At 48.7% G+C, this 19,525-nt stretch overlaps 2 protein-coding genes and 1 long non-coding RNA gene across 15 annotated transcripts in view; 2 read left to right on the top strand and 1 right to left on the bottom strand.

Annotated features, from left to right (window-relative positions):
- LOC133472756 (uncharacterized) overlaps positions 1–4,280 on the top strand; it is an 8,994-nt gene extending 4,714 nt beyond the window's left edge. For 7 of the 10 annotated variants that reach the window (XR_009786798.1, XR_009786801.1, XR_009786805.1 and 4 more), the window contains 6 exons: positions 274–869; positions 1,084–1,231; positions 2,902–3,035; positions 3,121–3,329; positions 3,505–3,825; positions 4,034–4,280. This is a non-coding gene — a long non-coding RNA (uncharacterized LOC133472756). Of the gene's footprint in view, positions 1–273; positions 870–1,083; positions 1,232–2,901; positions 3,036–3,101; positions 3,330–3,504; positions 3,826–4,033 lie in introns of all 10 variants that reach the window. The other 3 variants (XR_009786799.1, XR_009786804.1, XR_009786800.1) reach the window with 3 other exon arrangements.
- LOC133472699 (FHF complex subunit HOOK-interacting protein 1A-like) lies at positions 31–9,789 on the bottom strand. Of its 2 annotated transcripts, XM_061763918.1 has the most exons (17): positions 9,654–9,789; positions 7,828–8,023; positions 7,569–7,752; positions 6,463–6,684; positions 6,238–6,400; positions 6,052–6,163; positions 4,319–4,420; positions 4,183–4,239; positions 4,025–4,111; positions 3,694–3,861; positions 3,549–3,628; positions 2,885–3,057; positions 2,699–2,810; positions 1,455–2,416; positions 1,033–1,211; positions 611–731; positions 31–484 (listed from the first exon to the last, which is right to left on the bottom strand). In XM_061763918.1, exons 2-17 carry the CDS (start codon positions 7,981–7,983, stop codon positions 255–257), a joined length of 3,108 nt encoding a protein of 1,035 aa, XP_061619902.1. In that variant the 5' UTR covers positions 7,984–8,023; positions 9,654–9,789; the 3' UTR covers positions 31–254. The 2 variants fall into 2 exon arrangements, with proteins under 2 accessions (XP_061619902.1, XP_061619903.1); XM_061763919.1 differs by lacking the exon at positions 7,828–8,023 and having other exon boundaries at positions 9,654–9,728.
- Positions 9,662–19,525, top strand: LOC133472705 (SH3 domain-containing protein 19-like). Of its 3 annotated transcripts, XM_061763937.1 has the most exons (17): positions 9,662–9,768; positions 10,058–10,322; positions 12,263–12,299; positions 12,673–12,713; positions 12,788–12,848; positions 12,920–13,070; positions 13,138–13,294; positions 13,541–14,476; positions 15,961–16,090; positions 16,495–16,705; positions 16,770–16,922; positions 17,065–17,102; positions 17,215–17,408; positions 17,477–17,505; positions 18,461–18,635; positions 18,807–18,901; positions 18,976–19,525. In XM_061763937.1, the coding sequence occupies exons 2-17, from the start codon at positions 10,232–10,234 to the stop codon at positions 19,081–19,083; spliced, it is 2,607 nt and encodes an 868-aa protein (XP_061619921.1). In that variant the 5' UTR covers positions 9,662–9,768; positions 10,058–10,231; the 3' UTR covers positions 19,084–19,525. The 3 variants fall into 3 exon arrangements, with proteins under 3 accessions (XP_061619921.1, XP_061619922.1, XP_061619920.1); XM_061763938.1 differs by lacking the exon at positions 9,662–9,768 and having other exon boundaries at positions 9,837–10,322; positions 16,776–16,922; XM_061763936.1 differs by lacking the exon at positions 9,662–9,768 and having other exon boundaries at positions 9,838–10,322.

Genomic DNA, 19,525 nt, shown 5'->3' with positions numbered 1-19,525 from the left:
AAACTGACCCCACAAAAGTACAGGCACGTCTCATTTGGACATATCATTTTAATTTACAGCACCAATGTTTTAATTGTATGATTTATAGGGGGGAAAAACATTTTGAATCCAAAAGATACAATGAAAAGAAGGGGCAGTTCTTGTATTCAACATAAATAGAATCATATTCGCATTTTGCTGCAGAGTCCAAAAATTCAAGGGCTTCCAGGACATATAAATAAATAAAATGACTGTTTAAAATGCCATTTTCACATCTACTCCTCTGTGGTCCAGTCTGCAGCGATGCTATGCTCCAAGGCGATGCCGGCCAGCTCCTTCAGGAATTCTGCGTATAGGACAATGGCGAACACTCTGCTCTTATCTTGGGGCGGGATGGCGGGACAGGCCGGCAGGTGGCCGAGGTGGGGTGCTGCAAGAGAGTTCCTCACGGAGCCGTTGGGAAGAGGGCGGTCCGGATCTTCGCTGCACCGAGACTGAAGGCTTTCTGGAACACACACGCGCACACGCACACACACATACACGTGCTGGGCCTCAATGCATGTTATCACTTAATACAGGTTCAGTATTCCTTTTTCGACAAGTGGCCAGTGGAGGAATAACACTCACGAACCTCTGATCTTGCTGTCCTGGTCTTTTGCCAACAAGAACCTCCACGCCTGTGTGACCAAGGCGGGGTACTCCGGTCGGGCTCGGATGTAGCTCTCGATTTGGCCGTGAAGTGACACCAGCACCTTGGCATAAACGCACACATCGTCTGGAGAGACGCCTTAAGACAGTGCTTCTCAAACTAGGGTGTGGGGAGCACCTGGCTTCCGCCAGCCGTTAATTTGGGCGTCCGCTTTTCCGTTCGGAAAAGCCAGCGATGATTGGTACATAATGAATTTAACAAAATTGAATTGAAGTTCCTTTCTATTAAACAAGGTCATGAATACAGTGGTGCATTGAGATACAAGTTTAATTTGTTCCTTGACGCTCGTCAAGGCGTGTGTGTGTGTGTGTGTGCGCGTGCGTGCGTGCGTGCGTGCGTGCTACCTGGTGCAGTGTACACACACCAGCCTGCCAATGTGTTTGTGTGCCGAGCAGGAACGCTCTCAGCAAAGGTTGCGGGTACGACGCCAGCTGAGCCAGGATGCCGGTCACTAGCAGGTTGACAGCGATGGAGTTGTCCAGAAGGTTCTCCAGCCGGGACAGCAGAACACTGATAAAGGGCCCTGGGGCATTATGGGTAAAGGTTAGTGAGCACGACTGTGAGATTTGATGAAGAAATTTGCAGCCATAATCACTCATCCATCACCGAGTCTGCTGACAGACAATCAACATACAGACGACGGGAAAACATTTTCTCAAAAGCTCTGCCTAGAAGGGGTTGTGTATTTAGAGTGACATCGGAGAAATCTGTCTTTCGCCACCTGGAAGTTCGTGTAATGTCATCGTGAAAAGCTCTATTAACCCACCTGTAAATGGAACACTGTGCCGTTCCCCATCTTCTTCCTTCTCCTCCTCCATCGTCTCCTCTTCCCATTCCTCTCTCTCTCCACAATCCTCCTCTACCAGTCTCTGCTTCAGCTTTTGAATGCGCCTCCTAAAGTTGGAGACGTCGTCCAGGATGTTTTCACACTCCGGCTCGGCCCCTAAAGAGCGCATTAGCTCATAGTACTGGGACAGGAAGTCGCCATTGTTACGCTGGACTTTGTTGTTGAGCACATTTGGCAGCTGACACGTGGAGTCTGCGTTTGTCAACATTGGATGCCCATTGAATGGAATGTGATTTTGAGCGTCCAGTGCGCAGTCTGCAATACAAACGTCAGTAATGCCGTCGTTGGGGTCCTCACATGTCTCCCTCGACTGGCTTCTGTAATCCTCACTCCTTCTTTCCTCCTTTCCTCCATCCTCGCTCATCCTCCGTGACGACATGATGCAGTTAACGGTTTCATGTACCGTCCTTCCTGATGTCGCAGAGGGGACGGCGCCTCCATGCGCTCGTCGATTTGCAGCAGTCATTCTTTCCAAAATAGCAGCCTCGGCGTCTTTTTGCGCGACCAGATCGTAGACCAGAACGTCATCCTCAAATTCACCCTCCTCCACGTAGGCGCCATGCACCAGCTTGATGGCGTTGCGTCGCATCTCCTGGATGTGGCGAGGGGGTAAGGATGGCAAAGGTGCGACAGAGCTGCCGACCAACGATGACGGATCCTCATCTGCAAAAAGGTCATCCCACTCCAGCTCCAGAGCAGAGCCGGCTCTTCCTGCCTGGTGACTCTTGGAGACGACGTCCACAGAGGAAGAGGCGCCAGGGGAGTTGCTCTTTAGTCGCCGTTCTCTGTCGTCCCCATTGGTGTCGTCCGCCGTGCCGGAACGGTCTTGGGCAGGTGGCGGCTTGTGGCCGTCGTAAGGTGCCGACCACCGCTGACATGCCCTGAGGGATGCCGCGGCGAATCAACACGGCAAGTTATCTTTATTTGTCTTACACAGTAAACTCTCGCTATTCAAGAGGGATATGCCAATAGTGAAAATCTGAAAGTAATTTATGAAAGAGGTTGATAATTCTCTATGGATACCACAAGATGGCAGGGCAGTACTGTGTTTTTTTTTTTAGTTGCCCAAGCTATAGCCGGCAGCACAGTGGGCGACTGGCTAGCCAAACCACGTATATGCTGGAGTTAGCTGTTGTAATGTGTCAGATGGAAAGGCCACTAACCTGTTGGAGGCGGCGATGGCCCGTCGGGCGTCCGAGAGGTAATGGAGGTAGTTGACTTCCATCAGGAAGTCTGAGCCTCGCCAGTAACCAACGCTGTCAGCCACCGACACATCTGACCATCACAGTGCACAAATGTAAATGTGTGACGGGCTCACGCCGCCACCACCACCAAATAACAACCTTCACCTGCTCCTTTGGGCCAGCGGATGCGCTCCGAGGCTCCGTATGCGTTCGGCAGGTGGACGGGGCACCAGGAGGGCAGGAGGCGCAGGAAGGAGGCGGCGCTTGAGGAGCACCAGGCCTTGTGCGTTAAGGAGGACCGCTGCTTCCTGCTCAGGTGGCTACAAGCAATCAAGAACCTGGGGACACGCACACGACGCTCAGCTAAACAAGTGAGCCATAGTATTACGCCTTTTATTCAGGAAAATAACACAAGCGCGGAGGTATCTGAGCTAGGCTACCGGCTAAACCACACAAGCCAGCTATTCCCTCCATCGTGTTAGCCAACGTACGCTCTCTGGACAACAAGCTGGCTCGCATGCTACCGAACGGACAAAATTCTCGCGGGAACTGAGACTCGAGGCGGCGGACTGTGCGTTTACATGACGCCTGGTGCCGGGACGCTATCTTGGTCAGTCAACACTGCACACCGCTACTGGAGATTATGGCACACAATACACGCACACACTCACAACAGCCACTTTAGCAGCATTGGGGTTTTGTCATCTAATTTATAAATGTCTTATTATTTGCCTTGGCATTGTTCTGCTCCCTCTGGTGTGCACACCTTGGCCACCTGGGGGCAGTATAATACAGACACAGATATACCGGACATTTTCATCAGGCTGACCTGAAGACGAGCTGCAGCATGACGTCCTCGCAGAAGAGACCGATGAGTGTCCTGAACAGAGCCAGCGACACCGTGCCCAGCTGAGGAGCACCAAGACCAGGTCATCGATCCGGATCTGCTTTCAGCAGCATGCCGGGCGCGTTACCTGGAAGGGTGTGTTGATTCTGCTGACCAGAGTGTCCAGGATGTGCACATTGTCGTGGGTGTGCAGCAGGGTGAAGGACAGGAAGGTCTGTAGGAGCGCAGGCTCAGAGATGGTGCGCAGGAACAGGTCCAGGTAGGCTGTGGTCGTCATGACCTCCTCCACAGTCAGCTGTTACACAGATGCGCGTGTACACACACACACACGCACACACACAAAATGCCCATCCCTTGTTTGCCAACAGCTGGGCGTAAGACTGCGTACAGCAAAAAGCTAGGGGTATAATGTCGAAAACTTCAAATCACGATGAACTACAGGGATGTGTTTTGTGTACCTTATGCAGGGCAGGAGCCAACACGGGCACCAAGAAGCCATTGTGGATGTAGCTCAGCAGCTGGGAGCGGATGGAAGGATGAGTCACCTGTGAAGAGGCTAGGATTACAAGGATAAAAAACAATGTTGTTGTTTTAAGACTACAATTGTTTGCATTACGCTGGTGACGGCGCTGCAGAAGCCAAGCGAGTGCAAAAAGTGGACAAGAGCAGGAACCTGTTGAAACATCAGAATCTTTGTGTCATTTGCTCGCCCCTCAGGGTGTTGGCACTCTCAGCTTGCGGTTGTCAGGTACCTGTTGCCAGTCTGGCCGGTCCAAACAGTGCCAGTCTTCGCTGTAGACCTGCAACCTGGCTGGCAGAGACGAGTAGAGGCCAGAAAGACCCGTGGCCAGAACCTGCACACAGCTTGACATTTAATACTGTCGCTGTTAAATCACAATCTCAGCAAATCACTCAAAGCAGTCCGCAGTGTATGCACAACACTGAAGATAAAGATGTAAGTTGGCAGAACTTATGTTGTTCATTTATATCATTGCTTTTAAAATTATTGTGAAGTGAAGTCTAATCTAATGAATCGAATTTTGGTACATATTTCAGTAAGAAACAAATTAGCTGCATGTGATTTATTTTTTAATGCAGGCCAGATAAAATGATGCGGTGGTGTGAATCTGCCCGAGGGCCTCAAGTTTGACAGCTGTGCCTAAAGGTGAATATGGGTCAAAACACAAAATGAAACGTGGATTGAAATTCCAGACTGGATTATGCAGGAAAGAAACAGGAGGGAGATTTTTTTTCCCCCCCTTTTTGTCCCCTCCATTCCTTAGCCTGGGGAAAGGGGAGGAGGCACAGATTCAAGTACCCAAAAAAATTAAACAAGAGCAGCATCAATGGCGGCGATGGCGCTCCAGTCACACGCAGACTCACTAATTCCGCCCTGGACTGCCGGCCAATCTCGTGCTGATTTACTAATCTGCTCTCTACAAGAAGATTGAGGTCAGGGTGGTCACATGGCATTAAATCTGAAGGTGACACGTAATGTTAGTTGCCGCACACACTGGTACTCATGGGATTTTTTTTTTTTTGTGGCTAAAAAGCCCACTCTAAATCTCGATATAGTGATTAGGGGGTAGCGAACGAGTGTATGATTCCGAATGCACCGGCTGCGTTTGGAGTCATTCATCATTCCCACTCCTCAGCCACGATATAGAGTTTTTCATATAGAGGACTATGTAGTTCAGTAAAAAGTCCACTCAAAATCCCTGTACAGTGACGCCAATTGCGATACTCCAAAGTCATATAGTCTTTATCCATCCAACCACTTTCTGTACCGCTTCTCCTCACAAGGGTCGCGGGCGTGCTGGAGCCTAGCCCAGCTTTATCGTTTGCGAAAGATGACTCATATACTGCAAGTGCATCTTACTGAGTCAGTTGTGAAACTCTTCTTCGTGTGTCTGTCTGTATGAAGGTGTGTGCGCACACCAGAAGGAGCAGCGCGATGTGCATTGGGTTGAAACAAAAAATGTTGCAAAAACATTTTAATTCTTCACATTCTATTTAATTATGTCATTATTGTATGCGTACAGTATTACAGAGTGCTGGAGTAGGGAATAAGTGACTGATGGAGCCAACATGGCCGACACTTTGAAGTAAATTAACACTGAACCCGTTTGTCCTCTGATGGCTCCTGGTGATGATGCACGGCGCCCTCAGGTGGCGTGGAGCCCTCACAGCAGCCTCCCAATGTTTGACCCGGAGTAACTTTCCCCTGACCAAACGCCATGGCCTCGTTACGTTGTTACATAACGTACGACATAGTGATCGCCAAAAATACACAGCCGCCTCATTCGTGGCTGCAACCGCCATCAAAGTTCCCCTGGGATCGTGAAAAACATTCACTGAGCAACTCGCTTGCTTCCCACAATTCTATGTCAAGGCCCATTGATCAAGTAACCTGCACGCACCCTTGAGTAGTTGTGGCGGTTTTGTTCGCTCATGAAGAATGCATGCTGCGTGTGTGGAGACTTACTGGGCAGAAGTACGTGCTCTGCGCAATGTGCTGGGCCACTCGAGGCTCGGAGGCCGAAAGCGACATGATGAGCAGAAGAGCTTCTCGGGCCTGCTGACCTACCGGACCTTGTCTAAGGGGGTTGAGGATGACCTTCAGCGTGCGCTGGGGAAATGAGTTTCACTCTGTGTGTTTGTGTTCAAGAACCTGTGCGTGTATGGGATGAGCAGGGAGAAGAGCAGGAAGTTGGCAGCGCCCTGGTCCTCGCTGGTGTGGAAGAACAGTTCCAGCACCGAGGGGTCCTTCACCAGAGCCACGCACAGCTGGTTCAACAGGAGGACGAGCTCCGCTTCCACGCGACCGCCGGTGTCTAAAAAAAGCGCAACGGCGGTCAGCCGAGGAGGTCGCTTCTACCGAGGCCACGTACCGTACCTGCGCCGGCGCCGCCGCAGGAGGCTAGCAGCGTCATGAGCGGCCGCAGCAGGGGCTTGTGGTGCAGGAGCGGCTGGTGGGCCTGGGTCAGGAGCATCTGGTACATCCTGAGCTGCTCCAGTTTCATGTCCTCGGTGAACTGTCTCCTCAAGCTCCACAGGAATAGGCGCTCCATCACACCCTCCAGAACCACAAACTCCAAAATGGGACCCATCGCTCCTCCTGAGGATTCAGGTGTGGTTATAGAAATCTTGTGTGATGGACAATTGGACTTATTTCTGTTCTGCCGTTTGCAGATGTCCTTAATTCACTCGCGGATACCCGCAACTGAGTTGTAGATCTCGACAGTAAAATGACAAAGGCCATACTGTACACGCGAATGGCAAAAGTGACGTCATTTGTCTTCGGCGAAACGTTGCGCATATTCTCCGATTCAATTTTGACTGGGCAAAACTGAAATAGACGCAATGAATTTACAGCTACCTTGAATGAAAAGTCCAAGGATTCAAAATGTAATTACTCAGGCCCGACCGATAGGAATTTTTTGAGGCCGATGTCGATTCAGATAGTTGGCAAAATATAATTCCGATAACTGATTCATTAAAAAATATATACTGAATAAAATAACTTCTTTTTTGTCCCTTAACGCTTACAACAATAAAGATATGAATTACAGGCAGAACATTTGACTGTTTTACAATACTTTGTCCTTTAGTTGTTTAAATTTACAAGAGAGAAAAATTGGTAGACTTTTCCCCCCCGATGTTTGTTTGAATCTTAGTCTTAAGCGCTAACTGTGTAAAAAAAAAAAAAAAAAAAAAAAGAAAATTGGCAAAATTCGGCGAAGAAAATCCCTCGATTTTTTTTTCAATTTGAAAAGTGCTAATACCAGCAATGTTAATTCCGAATAGTCAAATTTGGTTTTTAAATATTAAATCTCCTTGCCATAAAAACATGCATTTTTGGTTCATTGACGACTGAATTGTCCATAGCTGCGAATGATTTGTGCCCTGCAATTGGCTGGTGACCAGTCCGGGGATCACCCCGCCACTCGCCCAAAGTCCACAACGGTTCCTTGTAGAAAGATAGATTCTTTTGGCTCTCACCTTGACCCGCCTCCTCCTCCATGAGCAGGAACAGCATGTGTTCCACGTAGTTCTGGACGGCGCTGGCCTCGTCGGGCGGGATGGACCCGGGGCGGGCGCCGCCGCTGCCGGCGTGGCTGGAGAGGAAACTCAGCGCACTGGCGCCGCCGCGACCCGGCTCATGTTTCTCCAGGATCTTCACCACCTGTAGGCCAAGAAGAGCTGGTAAACGAGAGAAGCCATCACACGATGCTGATGCTTTTTGGCGGACCACGCCCACCTGCGCCCAGTGATTCTTAAACACGATCATGCACGTCTCGGGGTCCACTCCTCGCAGCGTCAGCGACTTCCCACGATCGCCGCCGGCCACGGCTGAGGCCATCATCCTGACTTGTGGTCGGACAGCTGCGGCATGTTCCGGGGGCGGCACGGGCATCTGGCCATTGCTGCCGGCCCAGGATCACGCGCTGGACACTCTGAGTGTGTATTTGCGACACATACAGTGGTGCCTTGAGATACGAATTGAATTCGTTCCGTGACTTCACTCTCGTCCTTACTCAAAACACTCAGATCTCAATTGCCCATTGAAATGAATGGAAATGCAATTACTCCACTACTTTATTCAAACATACAGTAATGACATGATTATATAGAACAGTGGTTGTCAAAGTGCGCTACTACTCTCAGTAGTGGTACACTGGCTCCCTCTAGTGGTAGGCACACGAATCACTGTCTTGGTACAGGTCAGTTGTAATTTAACTCGTACAGTACGTTTGCGTTCAATCTTTAAGAACTGTTTTTAAAGGTTTATTTAGAGATTTTTCATTGAACTTTTAGGTGAAATGTACAATGGGATAATTAGTTAAGTGCACTATTTCTTTGTGTCTTGTTTTTGATGATTACTTAGGCCTACTATGTTGAAGTTTATTATTGGTCATGATGGTATTTGGAGAGCCAAGTATTTTTTTATGTGGTACTTAGTGTACAAAGTTTAAGAACCACTGGGATACAGCGTAAAGAAATTATTTTTTTGCTTCAATTCAATTAACATTGTGCTGCTCCTTCTGGTGCACGCCTTGCCCACTTGGGGGCAGTATAATACAGACAAGTGAGATAAAAGTTTGACAACTCCCTCAGTAATCTTAAGTAATAGTCGTTTTTTACTGAGGATAAATAATATGCCTGCGAATAAGGTTATGACGTTTGCGTCTCAATTTTTTTGTTCAAAGCAAAAAAAATAAAAAATAATCGAATCACTCGTATCTCAAAGCACCACTGTACTTCATCATTCCGGATGGGATTAAAAAAAAAAACTCACGCCACCTCTCTATTAAATTGTCTTGAACAGGAACAAGAGGTTGTAAACAGGAAAATGGGAGTGAGACCCACCCTGGGTGTTCCGGGACATTCCGTGAATTCCCAACTCCAACAAATCCTTATAACCACCTCCAGCACGGCAACATGGTCCATTGATCACTTCTACAACATTCCTAGGAAATCACAATGTCCCATCACTGCTGAGCTACTTTTCGAACTGGCCCAAATGATCCTTCAGGGGCTGCCGCCATGTTGGTGACCTCTGGCCTCGGCCCTCATAAGAATAGAAGCCCTAACGTGTTTGCAGAGGAAGGAGATTAATCTCGAATGAGACAGTGATGTTTAATCCCATATGGCCTGCTGTGCGTGTGTGCGCGTGCGTGTTGTCCCCATTAACTGTCGCATATACTATCACATGCCTTCACACAACCACAGATTAAGCACACAACACAAAAGGAGGGTTTCCTCTTTTTGGACGAGTTGTGCATTTAAGTGACTTTTACTGACGACAAATGGACTACCGGGTTCTACAACACACACACACACACACGCAGAAAGTGTCGACTTTGCATGTTTTAGAGTTGGTGTAGACAACAGGGTGTTTCTAAAAGATCAATGCAAAAATGCATGTTTTCATAAATTACATTTTCAACACTGTTTTATTCAACTGGAATATGAACAAATAACATCATTTCCAACATTTGCGATGCAAAGCTCGATGCTATATTGCTGTCAATGGCCGATGTGCCCTGACTGTATATAAAATATTCAGTTGAAGTTTGTTTTTACCTTGGCAGTTGTGATTTAGGGGCCTGGCAGTCACTCCTGAGGGACGTCCCAAGTGCTTTGTGAACTCAGCTGCGCTCCTGGGGCTTTAAGCGTCCCAGCTGTCCATCAATGCTAGGTAATGCCTGGCCACGCCCACTGGCTGGAGCACGCCCCGCCCCCCAGGGAGGCAGAAACATTCTCGTTGTTTTTTACATTTTCATTTGTTTTGAATATCAACTGAAAAACGCCTGTTTTCAGACTGGAAGCCCATTTCCGCCAGTATTTTTTATTTTTTATTCTAAACCAGGGGGCAAGTGAAACTAATGCCGATAATAGCTTTTTCTTTTAGCGTTTATTTAATTGGAAATTCCGACAATAGTATTTGGATTAACTTTATTTGATTTTTTTTTACGTTTTATTTGAAGTATCTGACGTCATAGGTCCGGTTGATGAGCACCCGCGGTGGCGGAGCTGGGAGAAAGTTGTGCTGTCGACACAACAAGTGCTTCCGTGGAAAGGCGGCGGAGTCGTTCGGAGGGCTGAGTTGACGACGACGTTGCCGCCGCCCGGGGGAAAGAGACGCCGAAAGTCGGGCAGACATGGCCGAAGCGAGGCCCGACGAAGACGACGAGAGTGCGAGGAGGGACACCGGCGGGCGAGTCGTGCGACGGCAGTCCAGCGGCAACGAAGGTAAAAACAACAACACGAGATCAATACAGGACGCCAACACGACGGTTCTTTTACGCCCGCGTGGAGTTTACTCAAGGGCTTCTCAAACGATTTGGGTCCAAGACGTTTTTAGGACAAGGACCCCCCTCATATAATCCTATTCAACAAAGTTGCCTATTTTCTCGGGGGTGGGGTCGATACGATGAAAAATCTACGTTGTTTTTTTGTTTTTTTTTACCTTTACAAATGTTTTTGTCAGAATGAGAAGTCATAATCGTCCAAGAATAAACTTGTGTTTCTCCAATAGGAAGTCGCAATGTTATGATACTGTATTCAGGTCCAAGTTTAAAGACCCTGTCAAGTGAATCCAGAGATTTGTTTTGAACTACATGATCCACGTTTGAAGGTAAATGCTGAAAGACTCAAAAGTATGTAGTACTCAAATTGTGGAGGTATAGCGTTAAACTGTTTTTCCACAATTTCGGGGGGGGGGGGGGGGGGGTGACTACAACATGCCCGTTGATGCACTTAATATTCCGGCATGAGTCGCCCCTCCCCCACTGTATAAGAAGTTGAGCGCCTTCATTCACATCAGCAATTAACCACTGCAATTGTGACGTGTGTTTTGCTAGCAAGCTACGTCTACACCCTGAAAATGCATCGTCCTTTTGAATAGTGGCCGCTCGAGAGCGCCTCGTTGTTGGCCGTGAGTGCCCGCCCGTCACACACTGAAAAGTGGAAGTGCAAGGAGGACGGAAAAATAAATGTAAAGAAAAATTGCGTGCACCGGCGGCTCACTTGTAGTTATGCGTAGGCATCAAAAATATGCTAGACGAAGTCTCAATCGTTTTTCCAGGTCGTAGCAGAACAGTTGACGGTCGAGCGGGACGTGTTTTTAGCATATTGGAGAGCAGACAGAATGCTGCGATTTATTATTATTTTTTTCCCCCAATTTTGAAGCCTCATTTTATATATGTGGCAATTATTCATTTTTTTTTTTTTAGATCGTTCAAATTTGGCAGGGATGTTAACAGCACCCTTCTGTGGTGTGTCAGATTTGAAATAAGTCATTTTTTTTTAATAAGGAAATGTCAAAAATACAGCCTTATTCTGGAAAAGATGCCTTTAATCTAAAAAAAATTAAAAGGCTGTATTGTCAAAAAAACACCTTTTTAGTTTTTTCTAATCAGATGACTATTCCTGTAATAATACCAGGTGTGTCAGATAATATCCGATTGACTGGTTTTATAAATTCTTTCGTCGGGGGCGATCCCGCTAACAGCTGAGCAGATGATTAACCACCGAGTGACTAGAAACGAGTACCGCCGCCTCGCTTCTTGTGTCAACACGTGCTCGTGCCGCCGTCCGGGGTCAAAAGTCGTCTGGCGCAGGCCTGAGAAAGCCGAGCTGCTCTTGATCGATGAGGCGGTGTTCTGGGCAGGTGTTTCCCCCCTGGAATTCTTTATGTCCATGCAGTGGTGGGCTGTGTATGTTATAGTGGGGACTTAGTCCACCACTATCACGTCGCAATCATAGAACCCATCAATTATATACAAAAACTGGGAAAATAGTAGACTCTCTAATGAAACCCGTGACCAAGAGAAGGAACTGCTGTATTAGCTTCGGGGGCGGGGGCTGCAAACATCTGGAAGCGTTAAGCGCGGCGCCATGACTTCAGCAGAAGTTGTCGCAACCAATCGCAGGGCCACTTCCTGGAGAGGAGAGAGCCAGAAAAGTCAGGAGTCAAAAGTAGGGAGGAGACCGGCGGAAAGGACGGCGAGAAAATCCGTCTCTGTTTTTGTGGGGAGAAGACGGGCCGACGAAAGGAAGGTTTGGGGTCAAATGTCGCGTTTCGGCAGCAGACCTTCTGCGGTTGATGGACAGCCGGCGACTGCCGATGACACGTTGACGTTGAGCGTTTCCTGTGACAACTTCTGTCTCGTCTGTCTGCCCCCCCGCAGGTCGTCCTGGCAGGAGAAAGCCAGAGAATCGTCTCAGGTTGAACACTTTTTTCAGTTTTTGTGTGTGCGTGTAACCCAATATGCTCTTTGTCCCTTTTGGCATCTAAAACGTTTTGTGCTTCAAGTCCATCCGCACTCTGGTGTGTTTGCCCCCCCCCCCCACTTTTTCTCTGACACACTCTTGAAAGTATTTGGGCTGTTGGCCTGTTGGCATGCCAACCAGCCAGGGGCAGTGTCAGCATGTCTTTATGGGGCTAACCTCGAAGTGGATTTGTTGTGTGTGTGTGTTGAGTTGGTCTCCTATCCTAATCTGCCTAGCAACAAAAAAGCTCAGGCTCCATTCCGACGTCGCAAAACATCTTGAAATCAGTTCAGCTAACTGGTGTTTTTCCATCTTGTTATCTGTACAGCCAAGGCCCACTTTGGTCCCTCAGAGCAGCCATCAAAAAATGTGAGAACACAAAAATGCAAAATGTTTTGAAGATAAAGCCTGAGAGGCACGTCCCAATACTTTTTATCCATCAGCCACCAGCAGGTCCAGTTTCCCTGACCTTCCGCGAGACAGAGACAGGGACAGAGACGCCAGGTAAAGGAACTCTCTCGTCATTCCCGCCGTCACCGCGTGTGTTTTATTCTTCCCGTTTACTTCCTGTTCAGGGGCCCGGTTGCCAGGCGACCACAGATCACCATCCTGTCGGCCGAACCGCTCCCCTCCCCTTGCTGGTTAGCCGGAACGCCCGGCGCGTTCCCACCGCCGCCTCCTCCGGCCACGCGAATCTGGGGACCCACAATCCCGCCGTCCATACAGGTAGCGCCGCTCCCGTGATGGCACGCTGTACCACGTGGCAGTTGTACATTTTCCCTGCTGCCCACAGCCTCCTCCCTCCTACGATGAGGTGATCAGGGAGAAGACGCAGGAGCAGGGTGTGCACATATCTTCATCGGCTCCATCACCGTCATCGTCGTCTCATCCGGCTTTTAGAACGACCATTGCCACTCAAACAGACACTGGATCCTCTCCTGGAGCTCCGGGTGAGAGGATGTTCGTTTGAGCCATCGTTGAAACACAAGCTATGATTCCAAAACACTCACAGAACCAATAAAACTCAGAAGTCAAGGCACTACCGTATCTGAGTTTGAGATTAGCGAACTGCGACTAGGCAGCGGTTCACGGTACTACTATCAGAGATGCTCCGTACGGTGGAAGCAGCTAATTGTCTGAAATTGTAGTCAAACTATTCCGTCCCTCCAAGTGAAAAAGTGTCTTTTTCTGTTCAGTACTCAAACCGCAGCGGCTGCCGATCCCCGCCTCTCCGTCCCCAGCAGACGCTAAAATCGGCCCCCGTTCGCCCACAGCTTCCGACAGCGGCCGATCAGGGCAACTCCACGCAGCCGCACCCCTTCCCAACGCGGCGGAGCGCCCCAGGCCCCGATCCAGGTCGACCGTGACCCAGGTCAGCAACGAGGTCAAGGTTCAGACTTTGGTGAAACTGCGGGAAGACGGCTTGGCCACGCTCGCCGCCCGCGCTCGCAGTGACGTCGGCAAACGGGACGGGAGTGGGGGTAAATACCTTCAGGAGCTTCTGGAGGCCTTCAGCTCCGACGACTGGGGTGTCCCTGAGCAGCGAGGTGACGACAGTGACCTCGGCCAATCGGAGGACGAGGAAGAGGACATGGCGGCCCTCAGGGCGAGGATCCAGGCCTTTGAGCAGCAGCAGGTGGCGCTTGACGGGAGCCGTGGCGACCCAAGCACCAGCGAGGAGGCGGTCGCCGAGAGACCCGAACCTCGGCCCCGCCCTCGTCTCCAAGGGCAACCTGCCAAAGTTCTTCCTCCCGCCGTTGCACCTAAACCCAAAAGCCTCCCAAAAGCATCCGCCGTGGACTCTATCGATTGCCACGCTGAGGTCCTGAACCCCAAACCGCTGCTAATCACAGAGCTCCTTCCGAGTCACCGCCCCTCCACCGCTCCTTGCCCCACACCTGTCCCGGCTCCCAGGCTCCCGCCACAGAAACCCGCACCCTCCCCCAATGAGACCCCAGCCGCAACCAAATCTCCGTCCAGACCGCCGGTTGCCCCACGAACGAGCGTGGGCGCGCCACCGCACGAGAAGGCGACCGCGGCCGGACACGTGACCCCAACGAGGCCCCCCAGGCCTTTCACAGAGGTCAGCAGGGTGGCGCAAGCCCACATTCAGGATACTGTGAACCTGACAGGTAAGTCTTGTTCTTTTTTCTCCAAGGTATACAGCGTTCCTCACGGTTTTTACACTTTAGTTGCTTGCTGTTATGCCCTCGCATGTGAGGAGGAGAACCACAGTCGCCGACGCGCTTGCCACACCAGGAGAACAGTCAAACATAAACACAAGGAGCACACTTACAGCGCGTGGCGGGGTCAAGCTAGTTTTGAAAGCGTTTTATGATGATGGCGCTCTATGTCGCAGATTTTCACATATTGCCAGTTGGTCTTGAACATATCCCCTGCACTAAACAGGGGTCACTGTTCACACTCATTTTTGTCGTAAACCACTTTGTCGTTATGGTTTCCCCTTAGGGGGCTGTTATGACCGTAAAACCATTTGAACGTATCATTGCCTTATTAAAATATTACATATAGTGATGTCCCGATAATTTTTTTTTTTTGTTTTTTGTTTTTTTTGGCAATGCGTTCAGAAGAAAAAAAATAAAATTTTGTCAGCTCTCAATTTGTATTTCATTTGATTTATATGAATAATGGTATATAAAACTAAGGCAATATCTTTGTATCTCAGGGTTATTATGTCATTTTATGACCTTTAGAAACTTGTTAATTCTGAACACAGCCACATTCCCAATTATGAGAGGGCGTTCACACTTGTGCAACCACATTATCTCATTAATTTTACTTCCTCTTTCGAAATGGTTATTTTTTCCCTCCGAAATAAGTTACACAGGTTATACGTGAAAGTGACGTAATTGTGGGGGGAAAAAAAAGGTTTTGAAATCATTTATCTCGGTTCAATTTTTTTCTATTACAAAATCCTGGCATTTCAACAGGGGTGTGTTGACTTTTGTTTTACCCACCGTGAACGCAATGGAATCAGGTGTGTGAGTATGTAGGTGACACTTACAAACTTGACCTACTGGCCTCTGTTGGCCCTGAAACTTCATGTGTTCAATACACCGCACCCACATTGCACGAAAGGAAAGACGCGTCACGAAAGGAAAACCTGTTGCTTTTCGTGCCTGCGGGGAGATGAAATCACCTTATGTTGTCGATACTTCCTAACCAAGGAATCAACAATGAGTCTTTGCAAATCAGCTCAACTGCCCGACCTCTTGAGGTGCATTGTGGGTATTGTAAGCTGTGCGCCGCAGCACAATGCGGCCTTTCAGAGGCCAAACGCAAACGTGTGGCGACAGCGAGCGAGTTGCGGTTGTCCGATTCAGCTTCAACATTGGCTGATTGTGTGCGCAGAAGAAGCCTCTCTGTGTGGACACAACCCCAAGCTTGCCAAAGATGATTTTTTTTTTTTTTCCACGGGTACTCATTTTTGCCAGCTCATGTGATTACTTTTTGACGACTACGTCATCATCACAGGCGGACGCACATGATTTTCAAAATAAAGTCGCTTTCAGGCTGACCCACTGTTTTGACTGTTTTAAAGGGGCTCGATTCAAATGAATATCCATATGATAGCGTATGTTTTTGATCTTTTCAGGAGCCTCTCTGGAACCAAATCCAGTCCCTTCCAAGGCTCCCGCACCTGACCCCGCTCCCGTCCACGCCAAACCGCCGTCCCCTCTCCTCAAAAAGGCTGACGGTATCTGTGAGCCGCCCCTCCCCCCGAGGTACGCGCGACGACGTGCTGCTTATCTCTCATTGGTTCTCTTAAGCCCCCTTTTTCACTACTCGATAGAGAAGTGGTTCTGAAACAGCGAGCCGTAACTCGGGGCTCCGCAAAATAGTCGGCGTTAAATTGTCGCATTTACACCCACGTTCCAAATGACTTTTTTTCCCCAGCTTTTCGCTAAATAGTCGATGCAAATGACAGTCAGCATAATTTTCATCAAAGTCATCAACCGTTGACTTTTGAACAATGATGAGTCTTTTTTTCATAAATAAAAAAACTTGAAGTGCTGTGTTGCAAAATGTTTGCGAACCCCTGCGCTAGATCTATGACTCAAAATAACAAAATGAACAGATGCTAATGTTAGCCTAGCCTGTCTGCACTAACCTCAGCTCTTCTCTGCAGGCCTTCAAGTGTGAAGCACCTCCCCCCCAGACCTCCACCAATCAAATCCGTCCCTGCTCGCCCACCACCTCCGGGCATCGGGTCGTCGGCGAGCCAACCTCGGCCACAGACGCCAGCTTCTTCTGCGGCAGCCAGTCACAGAGCGTCAAAGAGAGGGCCGCCTTTGCCCCCTCGGCCCAAGCCTGGACATCCGCTCTTTCCCGGCTCCACGGTACAGACAAAAAGGTCACAAATAGGAGTTCCAGGTGCACCACTATCACACTGTTGTGTCCCAGAAACAGGAAGTCCTCATCGTCCTGGAGGACCCGCCGCCGGAGCCTTTGCCAAGCGCCGTTACGCCGCTCTGCAGCACGTCAGAGTGTCTCCTGGACCTCGACGAGCTGCCCCCAACACGGCTACCAGAATCCGGCTTGGAGACTTGCTGGCAGGTATGAGGTGCGATGATATGGAAACAATGGTCAATACAGTGACCGCCCATCGCCCACCAATTCGCAGGCTTTCTGTTCATAAAATGTACCCATTGGTCTTTTTGTGCGTGGAACTTAACTGTCACTTGTTTTGTTTTATCAGCCGGCCATGCAGAAACACCCCGAGCCGCCTCCTGTCAGGTCCGACACACCAAACACCAACATGTTTGTGTTTTTTTTTTTTTTTTTTTTTTTTTTTTTTACTCTCCATTTGTTGTTCACTTCTTTCCGTGTCGTGCGTGCGTGTGCGCAGCCGCCCTCGTTACGTCGCTTTGTTTGACTTCGAGGGAGCGGAGGATGACGAGCTGAGCTTCTCCCAGGGAGACACCATCGGCCTCCTGGAACCGCTCGACCGACAGTGGGCCCGCGGCCAGATTCGCGGACGCGTCGGACTCTTCCCGCTGAGCTTCGCCCGAGTCGCTGAGGACCGCCCGCCAGAAAGTCCCGGTGAGCCACGCCATTGGGTTTTGATTCTTGGATGTCTAATGATTCAATATTTTTTTGTTTTTCCTCAGTCGCACCGACATCCTCAAAAGAATCAGAGGTGAGTTTAAAACGATTCATAAGATTCCTTTTCTCCATTACTCGTGGTGTTTCTTTCGGCATAATTGTCACCTCAAGATAGAGATAGAGATTTGATGCTTTTTAGACAATAATGAGTGAAAATACTTTGCTTTGATATATTTGAGTAAGCCTGTTTTGTTTAAAAATGGATCGCTGTAATGCTTTGCTGCAGAAGGAAGAACCAGTCACCAAGGTAAGCGCTTGCAGATTCTTTTGCTTCTCGTAAAACGTTTAGTCTGCTCGTCCTCTCATTTATTGCATTACTCATGGCGCTGAAAAATTTGTGAAGGCGTCATTTGCTTTTGTGACGTAGTAAAGCCTGTTTGTCTGGTGCAAGTCCAGACTGACGTGGACAGCTAGCGCCAGTGTGCGCTTAGTGTATTTAATTAGCAGTTGAACACAATTTTGGTGTTGCGTATGGTAGCAATTGAACACCAACTTGAACGATGTGATGTTTGGTAACTCAAGCAAGATGGCGTTTTTGTTCCTTTCGTTTTGGCCACGCGAGGATTCCGCCCGACAGCGAAGATATTTAGCTTGTCCTTGCTGAATATTTAATAGCTATATCGTTTGGGTTTGGTCCCCCTTTAAACTTTGACCTTATTACCACATTATGACTTGATCTCGGGAAGTATGACTCGATTCTCCTAAGACAATGACTGTTTTACCCTGACAAAACGTCTTTGCTAATGTAAAGATTACAATTGAGAGAAGAAAAAGAAAAATTCTCTCAATATTGCAACTTTTTTGTGTTAAAAAAAAAAACATAACATCTTGAAATAGGCAACTTTTTGACTCCTGTGGCATTAGGAGCACATATGGTATTTGTTCAACTGGAGTTAAGATTGAGGACCCTTTGTCTGTACCGATTGAGTCCCCTCGTCTAGAAAATACATGTTATCAATTGCAATATACCTGTATTTAATTGCACTCAGGTGGAGGAATGGGCAGTGGCGCTGTTCGACTTTCCTGGTCAGACCGCAGAGGATCTCTCCTTCCACAAGGGGGCGCATATCCAAGTGATCGAACATGTGGATTCCGAATGGAGGAGGGGCCGACTTGCTGGGAGGGAGGGGCTTTACCCCGCCGCTTTCGCGCAGGCCTGCCAGGGTGCGACAAAATAACAAGCGACGTCATATGATGTCGTCATCATTTTATGATTTCTTTACTGTTGGTTAAAGCTGCTCTGCCCAGGGCCTGTTTGCATTGCTATCGGCGACGGAAAAAATCAATTCCCGAGTTTATCGAGACATTGACTGAAATGTTTCTTCCTGGTTTCAGATCGACCAATCCCAAGCCGGAAGGCGGACGTGAGGGGCGTGGCCAAAGCTTTATTTGCCTTCACGGCCGAGCACGAGGACGAGCTCACAGTGAAGGTGAGCTCATTGAAACATGTCAAAACGCATCATCAAACAAAGTGTTCTTACCTGCTGTTGTCCTCTTCCTCCAGCCTGGCGACATCATCACGCAGGTGGAGTCTGGGGATGAGCAGTGGATTGTGGGAGTCGTCGGCGGTAAGCGGGGAGTTGTGCCCAAAAACTACATTTTGCTTCTTTGACGAGGACAATCTGCTGACGGGACGTTTTTGGGTTGTGCGGAGTGCGTGAAGACGGCGATATTTCAGTCTACAATGATTGGCAACATCAAATGAAGCGGCAGTGGCCACACCCGCAACCTCCGTCTCGCCGTCGCATACCTTTACCGGACTCTCTAGGTTCCGTTCAAATCTTGAACAAGAGGCGCAAACGTGGGATCATTTCTTTCTTTGTCCTAACGTGTTGGAATATTAACGCAACTAACCAATCTTGTTGGATGTTTCCGTGAAGTGTCACAATGCAATGAATGCACGTGGACACGTGAGCAAGCATGGATGTCGAGCTTAATGTTTTTTTCTGGAGCGGCGTTAGGCCGTGAAGGTTAGCGGTTAGGTTATAGGAATGTAGGCAAAACAAACATTCCAATTTTGAAAGCCTAATAAAACTTTGCAACATTTCTCTTAA

Source organism: Phyllopteryx taeniolatus, chromosome 23 (genome assembly GCF_024500385.1).
Source record: "Phyllopteryx taeniolatus isolate TA_2022b chromosome 23, UOR_Ptae_1.2, whole genome shotgun sequence".
Classification (NCBI taxonomy): domain Eukaryota; kingdom Metazoa; phylum Chordata; class Actinopteri; order Syngnathiformes; family Syngnathidae; genus Phyllopteryx; species Phyllopteryx taeniolatus.
This window is presented reverse-complemented; position numbering and strand designations above follow the sequence as displayed.

Coding starts and splice junctions, on each gene's coding strand:
- LOC133472699 (XM_061763918.1), bottom strand. CDS start 7,983: ATGCCCGTGCCGCCCCCGGAACATGCCGCAGCTGTCCGACCACAAGTC. Junction 7,753..7,827: donor TTAAGAATCACTGGGCGCAG/GTGGGCGTGGTC, acceptor CTTGGCCTACAG/GTGGTGAAGATCCTGGAGAA. Junction 2,417..2,698: donor GCCATCGCCGCCTCCAACAG/GTTAGTGGCCTT, acceptor GGCATCCCTCAG/GGCATGTCAGCGGTGGTCGG.
- LOC133472705 (XM_061763937.1), top strand. CDS start 10,232: ATGGCCGAAGCGAGGCCCGACGAAGACGACGAGAGTGCGAGGAGGGAC. Junction 10,323..12,262: donor GCAGTCCAGCGGCAACGAAG/GTAAAAACAACA, acceptor GCCCCCCCGCAG/GTCGTCCTGGCAGGAGAAAG. Junction 13,295..13,540: donor ATCCTCTCCTGGAGCTCCGG/GTGAGAGGATGT, acceptor TTTTCTGTTCAG/TACTCAAACCGCAGCGGCTG.